The sequence below is a fragment of the Bubalus bubalis genome, chromosome 2 (genome assembly GCF_019923935.1).
Source record: "Bubalus bubalis isolate 160015118507 breed Murrah chromosome 2, NDDB_SH_1, whole genome shotgun sequence".
NCBI lineage: Eukaryota > Metazoa > Chordata > Mammalia > Artiodactyla > Bovidae > Bubalus > Bubalus bubalis.
In genome coordinates, this window is record NC_059158.1 from 173,564,151 (window position 1) to 173,578,678 (window position 14,528).

General features: G+C 52.5%; 2 protein-coding genes and 1 non-coding gene across 3 annotated transcripts; 2 read left to right on the plus strand and 1 right to left on the minus strand.

The window, feature by feature from the left end:
• Positions 1-1,645: 1,645 nt before the first annotated feature.
• Positions 1,646-4,379, minus strand: FAM167B (family with sequence similarity 167 member B). Its single transcript, XM_006054630.3, has 2 exons — positions 2,755-4,379; positions 1,646-2,128 (listed from the first exon to the last, which is right to left on the minus strand). The coding sequence occupies exons 1-2, from the start codon at positions 3,010-3,012 to the stop codon at positions 1,898-1,900; spliced, it is 489 nt and encodes a 162-aa protein (XP_006054692.1). The 5' UTR covers positions 3,013-4,379; the 3' UTR covers positions 1,646-1,897.
• A 2,883-nt stretch (positions 4,380-7,262) lies between these two features.
• Positions 7,263-14,516, plus strand: LOC102406142 (myotubularin-related protein 9-like). The gene is made up of 10 exons (XM_006054629.4): positions 7,263-7,579; positions 7,836-7,944; positions 8,155-8,280; positions 8,396-8,569; positions 9,032-9,258; positions 11,281-11,442; positions 11,626-11,767; positions 11,850-12,070; positions 13,962-14,113; positions 14,187-14,516. Exons 1-10 carry the CDS (start codon positions 7,395-7,397, stop codon positions 14,315-14,317), a joined length of 1,629 nt encoding a protein of 542 aa, XP_006054691.4. The 5' UTR covers positions 7,263-7,394; the 3' UTR covers positions 14,318-14,516.
• TRNAE-UUC lies at positions 12,163-12,234 on the plus strand. The gene has a single exon. It is a non-coding gene; the product is annotated as a tRNA-Glu (tRNA).
• Positions 14,517-14,528: the final 12 nt, after the last annotated feature.

Below are 14,528 nucleotides of genomic sequence, written 5' to 3' on the forward strand. Positions count from 1 at the left end.
TGGATGGAACTTCCTCCGCGCCCCCAGGGAGCACCTGGACCAGAGATTCAAGGGCTGCCTTGAAGCCCCAGTGAGCAAGAGGCAAGTAGACACCCACTCAGCTTTCAGTGAAGGGCAAGCTGCACGGCTGTCAGTCTGAGGGCGAGGTGACCCTTGTAATACAGTCAGAGGGCAAAAGTAACATCACCTCAGATTCAGGGGGGAACAACATCCCTGTAAAATCACTGGAGGGGGGATACGATGCTAGACAGTCAGATAGATACCAGGCACACACAGCTGCTAGCCACACAGTGGAACCACAGCCATGCCATCTCAGGGCATGGGGCAACAGCTTTATTATTTGCAGAGGGGAGGCTAACACTCCTCTTACAGACAGTCTGCTGGACAACAGGCTGTTCAAGGAAGCAGACAGGACAACCCGGTATCTTTAAGGGAGCAGAGTCACAGCCTCTTTTGTGGGCAGAGGGCAGGACAACACCCCCTAATTATGGTTGGAGAGTAGGGCAACCCTTCTAACCCAGGCAGAGACAAGGCCACAGCCTGTCAGAGGCGAAGGCCTGACACCACCTCCTGCAACAGGTGGGAGACAGAACAAACACTCCTGCCCAGGCCCCCGGTGCAGGCGACAGACAGGCAGGAGGCAGGGACCCTGTCACAAGGGTCAGGCCAACAATCTCCTTTTCCCCAGGAGCCAGGCTGAGGGTGGCATATGTCGGAGGCTGAGGGCCAGGTCACCAGTGTTACGAGGAACTCTACGTGGCCTCTCGCGGGCCCAAGATTTGGGCCTTGACCGCACCCATCGGAAGACAGAAACCTGTTGCCACCGCCTTAGCCTGCACTGAGGCAGCAGGCTGGGGGAGGGGAAGCCCACAGAGCATTGTTGGGGTTTGTGAGGTGGAAGCTGATGCTGTATGCACCTTCAGCTGCTGCGGAGAGAAGGGGGAGACAGGAAATGGGTGGGGGGAAGAGGAAGCCTGAGTTGGAAAGTCAGACAAAGAGGGTGACACAGAAACAAAAGCTGAGAAACACGAAGCTTTTTTTTGAAAAAAAAAAAAAAAAAAAAAAAAAAAAACCAACTAAAAAACAGCCCTACAGAATGACACAGAGCCCAGAGTCCCAGCTGCAGGCCCCAGCTCCCCTTGCTATGAACCTGAGCACTTCACAGTCCATCTCTGGGCCCCAGGACAACAGTAAGAACACGACTGGGGCTAGTGATAATAATGCACATTTTATTGAGGACTTACTGTACATTATCTCACTTAAGATGTATCTAACTACTTGTGGAGTTGGATTTTCCATTGTAAAGATAAAGAGACAGATGCAGGGGTTAAGAGAGCTCCTCCAGGTCTGATAGAATCGATGTTGCAGCTGGCATTGAACCCAGGTCTACAAGATCCTGCGTTCTTCAGCTGCTCATTTATCTGAGTCACATTCCATAGGGGTGATTTAGAATTTAGGTTAAATTCTTTTCCAGTCCTGATCTTGATGCGATAGAGCGATAGAAGTGGAGCTTTGGGGGAGATGAGGATCCATCAGGGCTTCTCTACCCTCAAGGCCAGCCTCCTCTCCCAAGGTAGAACCCCTGGCCCTAGCAACCAGCGAGACAGTGAACCCGGGCCTGAATAAAGGACTGCAGAGACCTTGATGGGAAGCAGATTTATTGAGGAGACTGAGGGTCTGTGAACTCCTCCCCTTCCTCCAAACCGCCCTCTTCCCCAATCCGGGCAGCAGGGCCCCAGGATGCTGGAGCTTTAAGCTCCCAGAGCGCTGAGCATCTCCCCAACTCTACCCCGACCCTTCTCCAGGTGCTGGCTCCTCTGGGGAGCCCCTCTCTTCCTTCGTCCCAGGTGGGCTGGGGAATGGGTAGCGGGTGGTGCAGGAGACACGCAGGGATCCCTTAGCAGAGGGTGAAGCGCCGGGCACTGATGTTCATGCGCGTGAGGCCCAGGTGCCGCAGTGGCGGGGCCAGGGCCAGGCCTGCCCCGGGCTCCATCTCCAGCTCCATCTCGGCCTCGTTCAGCAGCTCTTGGTGCAGGTGACAGACTTGGTCCACCTTCAGCCGGTGCAGCTGGGCCCGCAGCCTAAGCAGCTGCCCTGCCAGCTGCCGGTCCTGTGCCTGCATCTCCCGCTGCAGCCGAGAGGGGGCATGAGCCCGCTGAACCTCCATTCTCTTCCGGTCAACACCCCGGGGGCTTTGCCCTGGCTATGTCCTTCCCACCCCCTCATATCCCAGCTCTATACAGCCCATCTCATAGATCTTGCTCTAAAACCAAGCTAAACAAGTACAGGTACCTGGGGCCTGATCTTAGATCAAATCGATGGAATCTCCAGTCTGGAAGCTGACATTTTTATATTTGCACATATTAGATTAAGAGCCACCTAGTTAATACTGGCCTCCTCTGGGGACAGCGTGGTTAGTGCCTCCTTTGTATCTTTGGGGTATAGCAATTTGCAGAGGAGACTGGGAGGCCATGCCTTCCCCAGCTATCCCTGGTGGCCCCCAAGGGCAGGACTCTGTCCTCTGAGCCACAGGAGCACAAGGTCAGTAGACTGATGGACTCCTTCTTCAGTAAGGCTCCCTGAATAAAACACTGGACAAGTCCATTCCTGGCTCCTCAACCCTGGGACAAAGCCACAGAAGAGGGCAGTTGCTGGAGGCAGGGTCATTCTCATCCCCTCCCCATACCCGGGGTTTTGGGCCCTGAGGACTGCCCTCAAGGCCCTCTGCAAGGCTGCCCACCCCACCAGACTCACCAGCTCCCGTCGGAGCCACTCAAGGGCAGAGTCCATTGAGTCGAATCCGCAAATGGCCCCAGGTCCCCCGGGCTTGGGTCTGGCTTGGGCCCTGCGCCAGGCCTGGCTCTGGACCCGGGCTGTCCACTCCAGGTATGATGGCCGTCGTGTCTGTAGCTGCAGCTTGGCCGTCAGTGCCTTCACAGAGTCCAAGCTCTCTGCTTCCTCATCCTCCTCATCTTCACCCACTGCCTGGAATTTTAATGGTCCCAGGGACATGGTAGGGGGTGAGCAGTGACAGGGAAAGGCTGCAGCTCTGGGGTTAGGGAAAGGCTGGCAGTATTACCCAGGAAGAGGTGGGAGAAGCTGAGGGTGAAAGAAATGTGCCAGGGAGTGTGCGATGGTGAATGTTCAAGGTGGGTCAGGGAGGCTTGATAGTGTCAGGGTAAGCAGATGGGTGTGGGAGGCTGAGTGTGCAAGGGCTGGGATTTTCCTGGACTGCTATCCCAGGAGCCACGTGATGCCCATCCGGGTGGGGGCAGGAGGAGCCCTGCGCCTCTGGCCCCTTGGATGAAATTTATTGTCTTTGCCCAAAAGGAGACACCCAGTTCCCAGAAAGGAAGTTGCTCCAGGATAAGAAAAGCATCGTCCACACTAGAGTCTTGGCCCTCTTCCCAAGACCCAAGTTAAGGGATTGGGGAGGGGATAGGAGGCTGACAAGCTGCCCCCAGTCCTGACTCATGACTGTGGCCCTTCAGCAAAGAAATAGTGTCCAGATCCTCAATTTGGGAGTCAGGAGACTTGGGTTCAGGTGCTGGCTCCGTGGGACCTTGGACAAGTCACTGACTCTGTTGGGACAGATCAGTGATTTCAAGCTATATTCTAAGGAACTTTAGGTTCCCTTGGAGATCCCACAAGGACTGTGTTTGGGGTAAGGGCAGAGCTGTGGATGGGCTCCTTGACCTTCCTCTCCCTGCCCCTCCCAGGGCTTCAACCAGAGCATTTCCCTTTTTAAAACTTTGTGTTGAAATATAACACACACCCAGAAAAATTTACATGCCATAAATACATGGCTTGATGAATTCTCCCCAACTGAACACTCTGATATAAACAGATCAAGCAAAGGAGTATTACCATCACCCAGGAAGCTCCTTTGTGTTGCTGTTCTAGACCAATTCTCTAAGGGTAATGTAACCAAGCACAGCTTGCTCATGTACCTACAGTTGAGAAAGCTGAACTCTGACAGGGTGTTTGCAGCAAAGTAAGGGTTTATTGCAGGGGGGCCAAGCAGGGGAGTAAGAGACAAGTCTCAGATCCACATCAACTTGGTCTTTGAGTGTTAGGTTTTTGCTTTTTGTTTTTAAAGGGGAAGAACTGGACTTCCCCAGTGGTCCAGTGGTTAAGACTTCCACCGCAGTAGGCACGGGTTCAATCCCTGGTTGGGGAAGTTCCGCATGCCACGTAGTATGGCCAAAAGAAAGAAAGAAAAGAAAAAAAAAAGGGGAAGAACAAAGAGGCTGGGATTAATCATCACCTTGTGATGTTTCTGTGACATTTCTTAATAGTAGTTTCAGAGTCAGAATGTCTCTTCAGTTCAGTTCAGTTCAGTTCAGTTCCCGACCCCATGAACCGCAGCACGCCAGGCCTCCCTGTCCATCACTAACTCCCTGAGTCCACCCAAACCCATGTCCATTGTGTCGGTGATGCTATCCAACCATTTCATCCTTTGCTGTCCCTTCCTCCTCCTGTCCTCAATCTTTCTCAGCATCAGGGTCTTTTCAAATGAGTTAGCTCTCCGCATCACGTGGCCAAAGTATTGGAGTTTCAGCTTCAACATTAGTCCCTCCAATGAACCCCCAGGACTGATCTCCTTTAGGATGGACTGGTTGGATCTCCTTGCAATCCAAGGGGCTCTCAAGAGTCTTCTCCAACACCGCAGTTCAAAAGCATCAATTCTTCAGTACTCAGCTTTCTTTATAGTCCAACTTTCACATCCATACATGACCACCGGAAAAACCATAGCTTTGACTAGACAGATCTTTGTTGACAAAGTAATGTCTCTGCTTTTTAATATGCTATCTAGGTTGGTCATAACTTTCCTTCCAAGGAGCAAGTGTCTTTTAATTTCATGGCTGCAGTCACCATCTGCAGTGACTTTGGAGCCCCCAGAAATAAAGTCAGTCACTGTTTCTACTGTTTCCCCATCTATTTGCCATGAAATGATGGACTGGATGCCATGATCTTAGTTTTCTGAATGTTGAGCTTTAAGCCAACCTTTTCACTCTTCTCTTTCACTTTCATCAAGAGGCTCTTTAGTTCTTTCTGCCATAACGGTGGTGTCATCTGCATATCTGAGGTAATTGATATTTCTCCCGGCAATCTTGATTTCAGGTTGTGCTTCTTAGAGCCCAGCATTTCTCATGATGTACTCTGCCTATAAGTTAAATAAGCAGGGTGACAATATACAGCCTTGGTGTACTCCTTTCCTATTTGGAACCAGTCTGTTGTTCCATGTCCAGTTCTAACTCTTGCTTCCTGACCTGCGTACAGGAATGTCTCTGGTTTATGATTATCTGGCCAGGGGGCCCATGGCTGGGGGCTGATGAGTTGTTACCTCATCTTGTCCTAGAGAAACAGCTTGAATTTGTATGTTAATGATGATACCTAGGATAGCAATTTCAGTACATTAATGATATTATGGACAATAGCAATTTTAGACATCTGACTCTGTGGGGGTTTTTTGTTTGTTTAGTTTTCAGCCTAGGCACAAGGCATGGGGGATCTTAGTTCCCCAACCAAGGTCTTAACCACTGGACCACCAGGGAGTTTTCCGACTCTGGTTGATTAGTGTTCATCTAGCACAGAATTGAAGTCAGTTCAGTCGGTCAGTCTTGTCTGACTCTTTGCAACCCCATGGACTGCAGGACACCAGGCTTCCCTGTCCATCACCAACTCCTGGAGTTTACTCAAACTCATGTCCATTGAATCGGTGATGCCATCCAACTATCTTATCCTCTGTCTTCCCCTTCTCCTCCCACCTTCAATCATTCCCAGCATCAGGGTCTTTACAGTTCTTCGCATCAGGTGGCCAAAGTATTGGAGTTTCAGCTTCAGCGTCAGTCCTTCCAAAGAATATTCAGGACTGATTTCCTTTAGGCTGGACTGGTTGGATCTCCTTGCAGTCCAAGGGACTCTCAAGAGTCTCCTCCAACACTACAGTTCAAAAGCATCAATTCTTTGGCGCTCAGCTTTCTTTATAGTCCAACTCTCACATCCATACATGACTACTGGAAAAACCAAAGCTTTGACTAGACAGAGGGGATAAAAAAGATAAAAAAAGTTTTGAATAGAGTGATTAATCATAAACTCAGTAAGGGAACTTGGTTTCTGGGGAACCCAGTTTCAGTAATACTGCCCTAATTTTTGACAGCCTGGATTAGTTTTGCCTTTTTGTATACTTTCCAGTGTTTCTCAGTCTTTAACATAGATCCCAATCCCCTGGAGACTTAATAAAATAGACTGCCCCATTCCCAGAGATTCAGATTCGGTATATTTGGGGTAGGGCCTATAATTTGCATTTTTAACGAATTCCCATCCCAGCTGATGCTCCTGGTCTGGAATTTTACAATTTATACTCTTTTATATCTAGTTCCTTTTATAGAGCAGTTCCAACTTTGTGTTTATATTATGCATGTATGTGTGTGTGGGGAATCCACTTATGATTTCATTATTTGAAAGAAGGGTTTTGCACACACACAAAAGCCTGGAACCTTGTAGACCAGAAGGCTCTTTAAAGGCAGGAGTACCTTTTATTTTTCTTAGTGATTATCACTTAACACATTGTAGGCATCATTGTTTAAGAAATAAAAGAATATCTGGATGGATGGGTCCTCCAGTAAATAGATTTAAACTCTTGTAATTTACCAGCTTAAGTGTGATTCTTGCCAGACTGAAAACCCTGTGAAGGAAACCCTCCTCAGCCACCCTTGGGTCCCTAGGGCCCAGCTCAGTGTATAGGCAATTCCCCTTTGGACAAAGGATGGAGTGAGGAGGGATGGGGCTCCAGAGGGCAGAACTATACCAGAAGTGGCCCCCCATAGAGGGCGCCCTCAGGCAAGGACTGCCAGCTGTGGTGGGGGAGGGGTGCCAGCTACACAGCTGCTTGCATTTAAGGTGGACCCAGGGATTTCCCCACCCAGCCTCAGCTGTAGGAGAGGATGCAGACATTTCCTAGTTTCTCACTCACCCTTTCCACCCCTCCCACCAGGGTACAGGAGAAGAGACGGGTATTTTTGTTTGTTTTTTAAATCGGTGGGAGTGCTAGCACCTTAGAGATTTTTTTTTTTTAATGCCTCCTGCGACCCACGAGGTCTTAAAGGACTTTAGCAAGATTTTTCTCCCCCACTTCACAGATGCTGAAATTGAGGTTTCCCTAACAGATTCTAGTCCCGGGGTCCTCACTAAGAAGTGCTAGCAATGGGGTGGGGGTGGGGGAATTCCTGTGAAACTGTGAGATCTCTTCCTCCAAGGGGCCTCCTTAACAGCTGTCCTGCCGGCGTCGCCAGCTGCCCAGCCAGTTCCTGTCCCTTTCGGAGCCCGCGCTCACCCCGCCTGACGCTCGGAGTCAATCCCTGCCGGGCGTCAGGCCCGCCGCTGGAGGAATGGAGTTCGCGGAGATGATCCGCACCGGTCAGGCCCAAGCCGAGCTCCTGCGGGGTCCGGAGGAGCCCCCACTGCGTGGCACGCTTTGCATCACCGGCCACCACCTGCTGCTGTCGCCAGGGCCCCAGGCGACTCCAGACCTGTGGCTGCTGCTGTTGCGTAACGTTGACTCCATCGAGAAGCGGTGAGACGTGGCGGGGGCGTCCCCGTAGTCGGGGAGCGCGTGGCTCGGCAGGGAGAGGGGAAAGGGCTAGAGCAGTTGGAGCTGGTGCCCCGCTGCACAACGTACAATCATAAGAAACTCCTTTCTCCTCCCCCTGGTGGGGGTCAGTGGACATTAAACCTAAAGCTTGTGCATTCCTAGGGTCGCGGGTGAACTCCTTTCTCCTCCCCCTGGTGGGGGTCAGTGGACATTAAACCTAAAGCTTGTGCATTCCCAGGGTCGCGGGTGACTCGGGCACCATCACGCTGCGCTGTAAGGACCTGCGAGTGTTGCAGCTGGACATAGAGGGCGTGGAGGCGACGCTGGACATTGCCCGCTCCATCGAGGTATGCCAAGGATGCAATGGAGGCACTTAAGTTGCCCTATCCCGTAACGGGAGGAGTCAGCAGGGTTTACTTCTCTAGGGGGCTCAGGATCCAGGTTTGTTCCGGAGCAAAAGGGGATGCAGGGTGGTCTGGAATGCGTGGAGAGGCAGGAGCTGCGGAACGGAGGACTGGATTCCGATCTTTTCCAGATCCCTTGACTTCCTTCCCCAGGCGCTGTCCTCCCTGGAATCGGTCATCACCTCCTTTCCGTTCTTCTACCGTCCCAAAGGTTTGAGGTTAGGCGACGCCTGGCACTTCCACCCTCCCGAATGCTACTACAAGCGAGTAGCTCGCGAGGTGGGCGCGGTCGTGTGGGGCTGGGGATGTGGGAGAGCCAGGTCTGGAAGGGGCGCGGGGACCGGTCACGCATCGGGTGCCATAGACTGGGTCTTCACTCGTCCCTGCGCCGCAGACCAACGCGTGGCGGCTGAGCGAGGCGAACGAGGACTTCAGCTTGTGCCCCAGTTACCCCCGCGCCGTGATCGTGCCTCGCGCCGTGGACGATAGTGCCGTGGCGCGTAGCGCCCGCTTCCGCCAAGGAGGCCGCTTCCCTGTGCTCAGCTACTACCACGCTCCCAGCGGAACCGTGAGCCCCGCCCCTCCCCAGACCCCGCCGCTAGGACCCTCTGTCTCCCTATTTGGCTCCACTCTGCACTGGCCCGCTCTTCTGCGGTCCGGGCCGTAACATGGCCCCGCCCCCTCGGCTCATCGTGCCTTCACCGGTGCTGACCCCGCTCTTCTCCGCAGTTTTGGGATCTCCCCTGCCTCTGGCTCCGTCTCCGGCTGGTCTGGCCCCCTCCCCGAAACTTCCTCTTCTTTTGTCCACCCGTGACCCGCCCACGGCGTACTCTCGGGTCCCTTCCCGCTCTTGCCACAACCCACCGAGACCCGATTCGAAGCCCGTAGGGTTCCTGAGCGCCATCCAGCCTGCCCCAGCCAGCTCTAGATGCGCTCCAGTGTGTACACCCGGCCTAAGGGACGTCCTGAGCGAAGTTCCTGAACCAGGCCTGGGTGGGTACAGTTTCTGGAGCTGGATCCCTGTCTGCAGGTGCTGCTACGTGCCGGTCAGCCCCTGACTGGGCCCCAGAAGCGGCGTTGCTCTGAGGACGAGGAGCTGCTGAGAGCTGTGCTGGCGGGGGCTCAGCCCGGGGCCCGGGGCTTCATCGTGGACACGCGCTCGCCCCAGGCCGCCAAACAGGCCCGCATGACTGGCGGGGGCACCGAGGCCAAGGCTGCCTACCCTGGCTGGAAACGACTGCACCGGCCCCTGGAGAGGTAAGGGGCTTTCTCATGCCCTCCTAAGGTTGTTTCCTCTAGGACTCTTAATGGATGGGGGTGGGGGACTGGCGTCTTCTAGGAACTTACAAGACTGTTTGATCTTTCCTGGTAGCCATCCTGCCAGGTGGGCATGGCCACTTGTAGGCACCCACTGACAAAGCTCTTTCCTCTCTAGGCGTCCCAACTTTGCCTCGAAAGAGAAATCTCTTCTTTACATTAAACTGAAATTTGTCTTCTAGGAACAACTTCATCATACACACACACATACTCTCACTCTCTCTCTCTCTGCCCTGGTCCCAGCTCTGCCCTGAGGGCTGTACCCACAGTTGTTATCTGTTCCCACTGTCTCCAGGTGCTGGTAGTACCAAGAGGAGGTCCTGAGGGACTTTTGTGCTTTGAGGAGAGTGGACTGCTCCCCTATCCAGAATACAGAACTGTTTATTCATTTATTTGACCAACATTGACCCAGCAGAGAGGCTGAGGTGGTGGCCAGCCCAGACATAGCTGGCAGATCAGCAGTAAACAGGCAATTAGAGTTCAGTGTGGTAAGCGGCAGCACTCCCCTCTTAGAACAGGTCATCCTAAGAAAGTTTCCCTGAGAATAGGGTGCTTTGGTGAGATCCGAAACACAGCAGGGGTAAGCCAGAGGGTGGGAGAAGGACATTCCAGGTGGAAGGCCCTCCAGGTGTGTAGCAGCAGGCAGCCTAATCAATTGCCCTGTTTTGGACTCAGGTGGCGCTAGTGGTAAAGAACCACTAGCAGAGATGTGGATTCCATCCCTGGGTCGGGGAAGATCCCCTGGAGGAGAGCATGGCAACCCACTCCAGTATTCTTGCCTGGAGAATCCTATGGACAAAGGAGCCTGGTGGGCTACAGTCCATGGGGTCACAAAGAATTGGACACGACTGAGCAACTTTGCATGCACAGCACTGTGTGTTGGGAGTGTGGACTGTGAGGTGGAGGTAGGGAGGCTAAAGGGGCGACCCAGGCCAGAGCAAGGGTCTTGAGTACCATGATAATGGGCTTAGATTTTATCCTAAAGGCAATGGGGAGTCATTGAAGGCTTTTAAACAAGCCTGAAAAAAGTACCAATTAGATTTTCTGGCAGAAGGTTCCTGGTGATCTAGAACAGAACAGTTCCTGGGAAGATTCCAGAATCTGAAGAGTATTCTATACCTCTTGTCAGACTGGTTCTCCCAAGGGAGTACTGTGTAGCTCCCATTGGGCTGGGGTACATCAAGGGGACTGTGACACCTTCATCAAATTGGGAGTTTCCAGAGCATTCTTTCTGGAGCTATTAGTAATTGCCCTCCGTTCTCCCCCAGGAGCATATTGGACACCTTCCAACCTGGGAGGCTCAACTTTCAATGTCTTATCTTTTTGCCTTTTTATACTGTTCATGGGATTCTCGCAGCAAGAACACTGGAGCAGTTTGCCAGTCCCTCCTCCAGTGGACCATGTTTTGTCAGAACTCTCCACTATGACCCGTTGGTCTTGGGTGGCCCTGCATGGCATGGCTCATAGCTTCATTGAGTTACATAAGCCCCTTCGCCACGACAAGGCTGTGATCCATGAAAGAGAAGAGGGAAGCACAGCAGATGAGATGGTTGGATATCATCACTGACTCAATGGACATGAACTTGGGCAAACTCTGGGAGATAGTGAGGGACAGGGAGGCCTGGCGTGCTGCTTGGGGTCACAAAGAATCGGACATAACTTAACGACTAAACAACAACAGAGCATTCTGTTTCTCCAGGAGGCTATGCTATGCCTCTCCAGCAGACTAGGTTTCCCCAAAGGCTCTTGGGTCTCCTCCAGCAGATTGGGGAATCCTCAAGATTAGGGCGTCACTTCCATCAGATTAGGTGGGCTCTCCAAAGGGTCTTGTGTCCCTCTTGTCAGATGGGCTCCTCTGAGGGCTCTGTGTCTCCCTCATTGGCCTGGAGCCCTTGTTCCGAGGCTGTTGTGCTCACCAGAGCTTTAGGTTGGAGGAACAATGACCAGACTCTGCTTGTGCAGGGGGCGGCCCCTACAGGAGAGCTTTGTGCGCCTGGTAGAGGCCTGCGGGGACCTGGAGCAGAGCATGGACCGCTGGCTTAATCGACTGGAGAGCTGCCGCTGGCTGTCACATGTGAAGGAGACTCTGAGCACCGCCTGCCTAGCAGCCCAGAGCATGGAACAGTAAGACCCCCACCCTACAAGACAGGGAACAGGGCAGGGTGGGCAGGGCTCTCCATGCCTGGATGCAAAGCCATGTCTCAGTAAGCAAGCAAAGTTAGCCTTCAAATGGGCCCATTCTATTCCTGACCTGGCCACTCCAGGCAGGGAAGAACAGGCCACTGTTGATGAGCCCTGGGCCCTCAGGGAAGGGGCCTGCATCCTGGTACATGGGGCTGAAGGCACGGACAGCACCCTGCTCATCACTTCACTGGCCCAACTCATCCTAGACCCCTTGAGCCGAACCATGGCTGGATTCCAGGAACTAATAGAGCGAGAATGGGTCCAGGTGAGTGGCCGCCCAGCCTAGCACTACCCCCCTCTATCTAGAAACTCCACGTCCTCATGCCCATCACTCTGCCCTTCCCCAGGCTGGCCACCCCTTCCAGCTGCGCTGTGCTCACTCAGCCTTCTCCCACGCCCGCCCCAAACACGAGGCCCCCACCTTTCTTCTATTCCTGGACTGCGTGTGGCAGCTGGGCCGCCAGTTCCCGCTGTCGCTGGAGTTTGGGGAGGGGATGCTATTGGCGCTGTTTGATCATGCCTATGCCTCCCCTTTTGGCACCTTCCTGTGCAACAATGAAAAGGAGAGGTGAGCTAAGGGGGTGCCCAGGTGGGCCAGAGGGCAGGCACAAGACAGGGGCAGGGCGGGTACCTACTTCCTTAGAAGACATCTTTGGGAACTCCTTGGTGGTCCAGTGGTTAGGACTCAGCGCTTTCACTGCTGGGGGCTGGGTTCAATCCCTGGTCAGGGAACTAAGACTGCCCCTCCTCCCTCCCCTCCAAAAAAGAAGGTATCTTTCCCTTTTGAGTTTCTCTTGTAGAAAAACCGTGTGTCCTCTCCTCTCCTGTCTCCGGATCCCACACATTCCCCTAACTTCTGCAAAGCTAGAAATGAGTGGGTCCACGGTCAGTCCTTCAGACCTACCTACCCTGTCCACAGCCAAGAACCATGCACTCCTAGCTTAAAAATGAGGACTGTAGGGGGAAATTGCTGCCAAAATCATTTCTGGGGCTCTCTACCACTTTGCAGGGTTGATTCTAGTGAAGCAATAGATTGGAGGTTGAAAGCTGAGTCAAATTGTTGGGCTCAAATTCTGGCTCACCATTCACCTGATGGGTGATCAAAAGCAACCCTGAGTCTGTTTCATCAGTAGCAAGGAGGTGATCATAATAGTCACCATAATCTACAGGTGGGCTATGTGTGTGTGAGAGGATTAGCTGAGTTAAAGCATAAAGTGAAGTTGCTCAGTCATGTCTGACTATTTGTGACCCCATGGACTGTAGCCTACCAGGCTCCTCCCTCCATGGGATTCTCCAGGCAAGAGTACTGGAGTGGGTTGCCATTTCCTTCTCCAGGGGATCTTCCCATCCCAGGGATCAAACCCGGGTCTCCTGCATTCCAGGCAGACGCTTTACCCTCTGAGCCATAGCAAGTGCTTAACACTGCCTGGCACAGTGGGCACACAAGTGGTAGTTACTTTCATTATTTGGTTGACTTGTTGCTCCCATTAGCCATCTTTCTTTCATCAGGGCTGAGACAAGGGGAGGGAGGCTTCACTCCTCTCCATGAAGGCCATCATATATTTAGTGATCTTTTCTTGCCCAGTGACCTCCCCGTCCCGTTTTCTTCACTAGCTCTGCTTATCCAGGTTAAACTTTTTACCTCTCCCCCTCCTTCATATTCAGCTTTTCTTCTAAGAATTTCTTTTCTTAGTCCTTTCCCATCAAGGCCCCTTCTACTTCCCTAATCCACTTTCCTTTCCATGAAGACCATTGGAATAGCTTCCTCACTGCTTATAATATCTTCACTTTCATCTTTTTTTTTCTCTTTTAAACTCATCAGTCTAGACCTATGAGTATTTACATTGAGCCCTTTCCCACTTCCTTGCTTTTGCTCTTGTATTTCCATGTTTTTGCATACCTGGTGAATTGCTGCTAGAAAGTGAAAGAACTGCTGCTAGACCCAGCTAAAATGGCACATTCTTTTTAAAATTTTTTTCATTATTTATTGGGCTGCGTCAGGTCTTGGTTGCAGTATGTGGGATCTTTGTTGCGTCATGGAGACCTTTTGCTCGTGGTGCACACTCTCTGGTTGTGGCACATGGGCTCAGTAGTTGCAGTGCCCAGGGGTAGTTGCTCTGTAGCACGTAGGATCTTAGTTCCCTCACCAGGAACTGATCCCACATCCCCAGCATTGAAAGGCAGATTCTTAACCACTGGACCGCAAGGGAAATCCCTCAAATGGCACATTCTTAATTAGCCTTCCATGATCCTTTCAGGCAAAGATAAGCAGAACTCCTTAAGAACTAGGACTTTGCCTTGTTCCTGCTTTTTCGTAGTTCAGGATCTGACTCCCAGTAACATTTGCGGGAGGTGTTATCACTGCCCTGGGGGAGCTGTCACCCTACTAACTAGGGCCCCCACCCAGAATCCTAGAGTACACAGCAAAGTCTGGAAGCTTATGGTCTCACTCCCTCCAGATGCCTGTGTGAAGTGAGAACTCGAACACACTCCCTGTGGTCTGGGCTCAGTCAGTCAAAAGAGCAACGAAAGCTCCGGAACCCGCTCTACGTCCCCAACCCCCTGGCTATCTGGCCCTCGGTGGAGCCCCAGAGCCTGCGACTGTGGCAAGGTGACCCTCCTCCTCCTCCCTGGGGTAGTTCTCGCCTCTGGTCAGCTTCCTTACCTGTCCTCCTCTTCCTCAGGCCTGTTTCTGCGCGGGACCCGTCCGCCTGAGCCTTCAGAGGTAGCGTGGGAGAAAGTGTGGCAAATAGTGACAGATCAGAAGACAGAAGGCTCTCAGCCAACAGATTCAGCCTCTGAGCCTGGACCCTAAGTACTGGTCCTTAGATGGTGGTTGAGATGTTCCTGGAACCTCTCCAGGCCCCTCAGCACCTCTGGATCTTGGGAGAGTGCCTACAACCCAGCCCGGATCCACGTGTGAAGTGTCCAAGTGTAGGCGGATGGTCCAAATAATAAAAGCATCCATGATTGGTATCGGATGGTCCAAATAATAAAAGCATCCATGATTGGTATCAGCTGGCTGG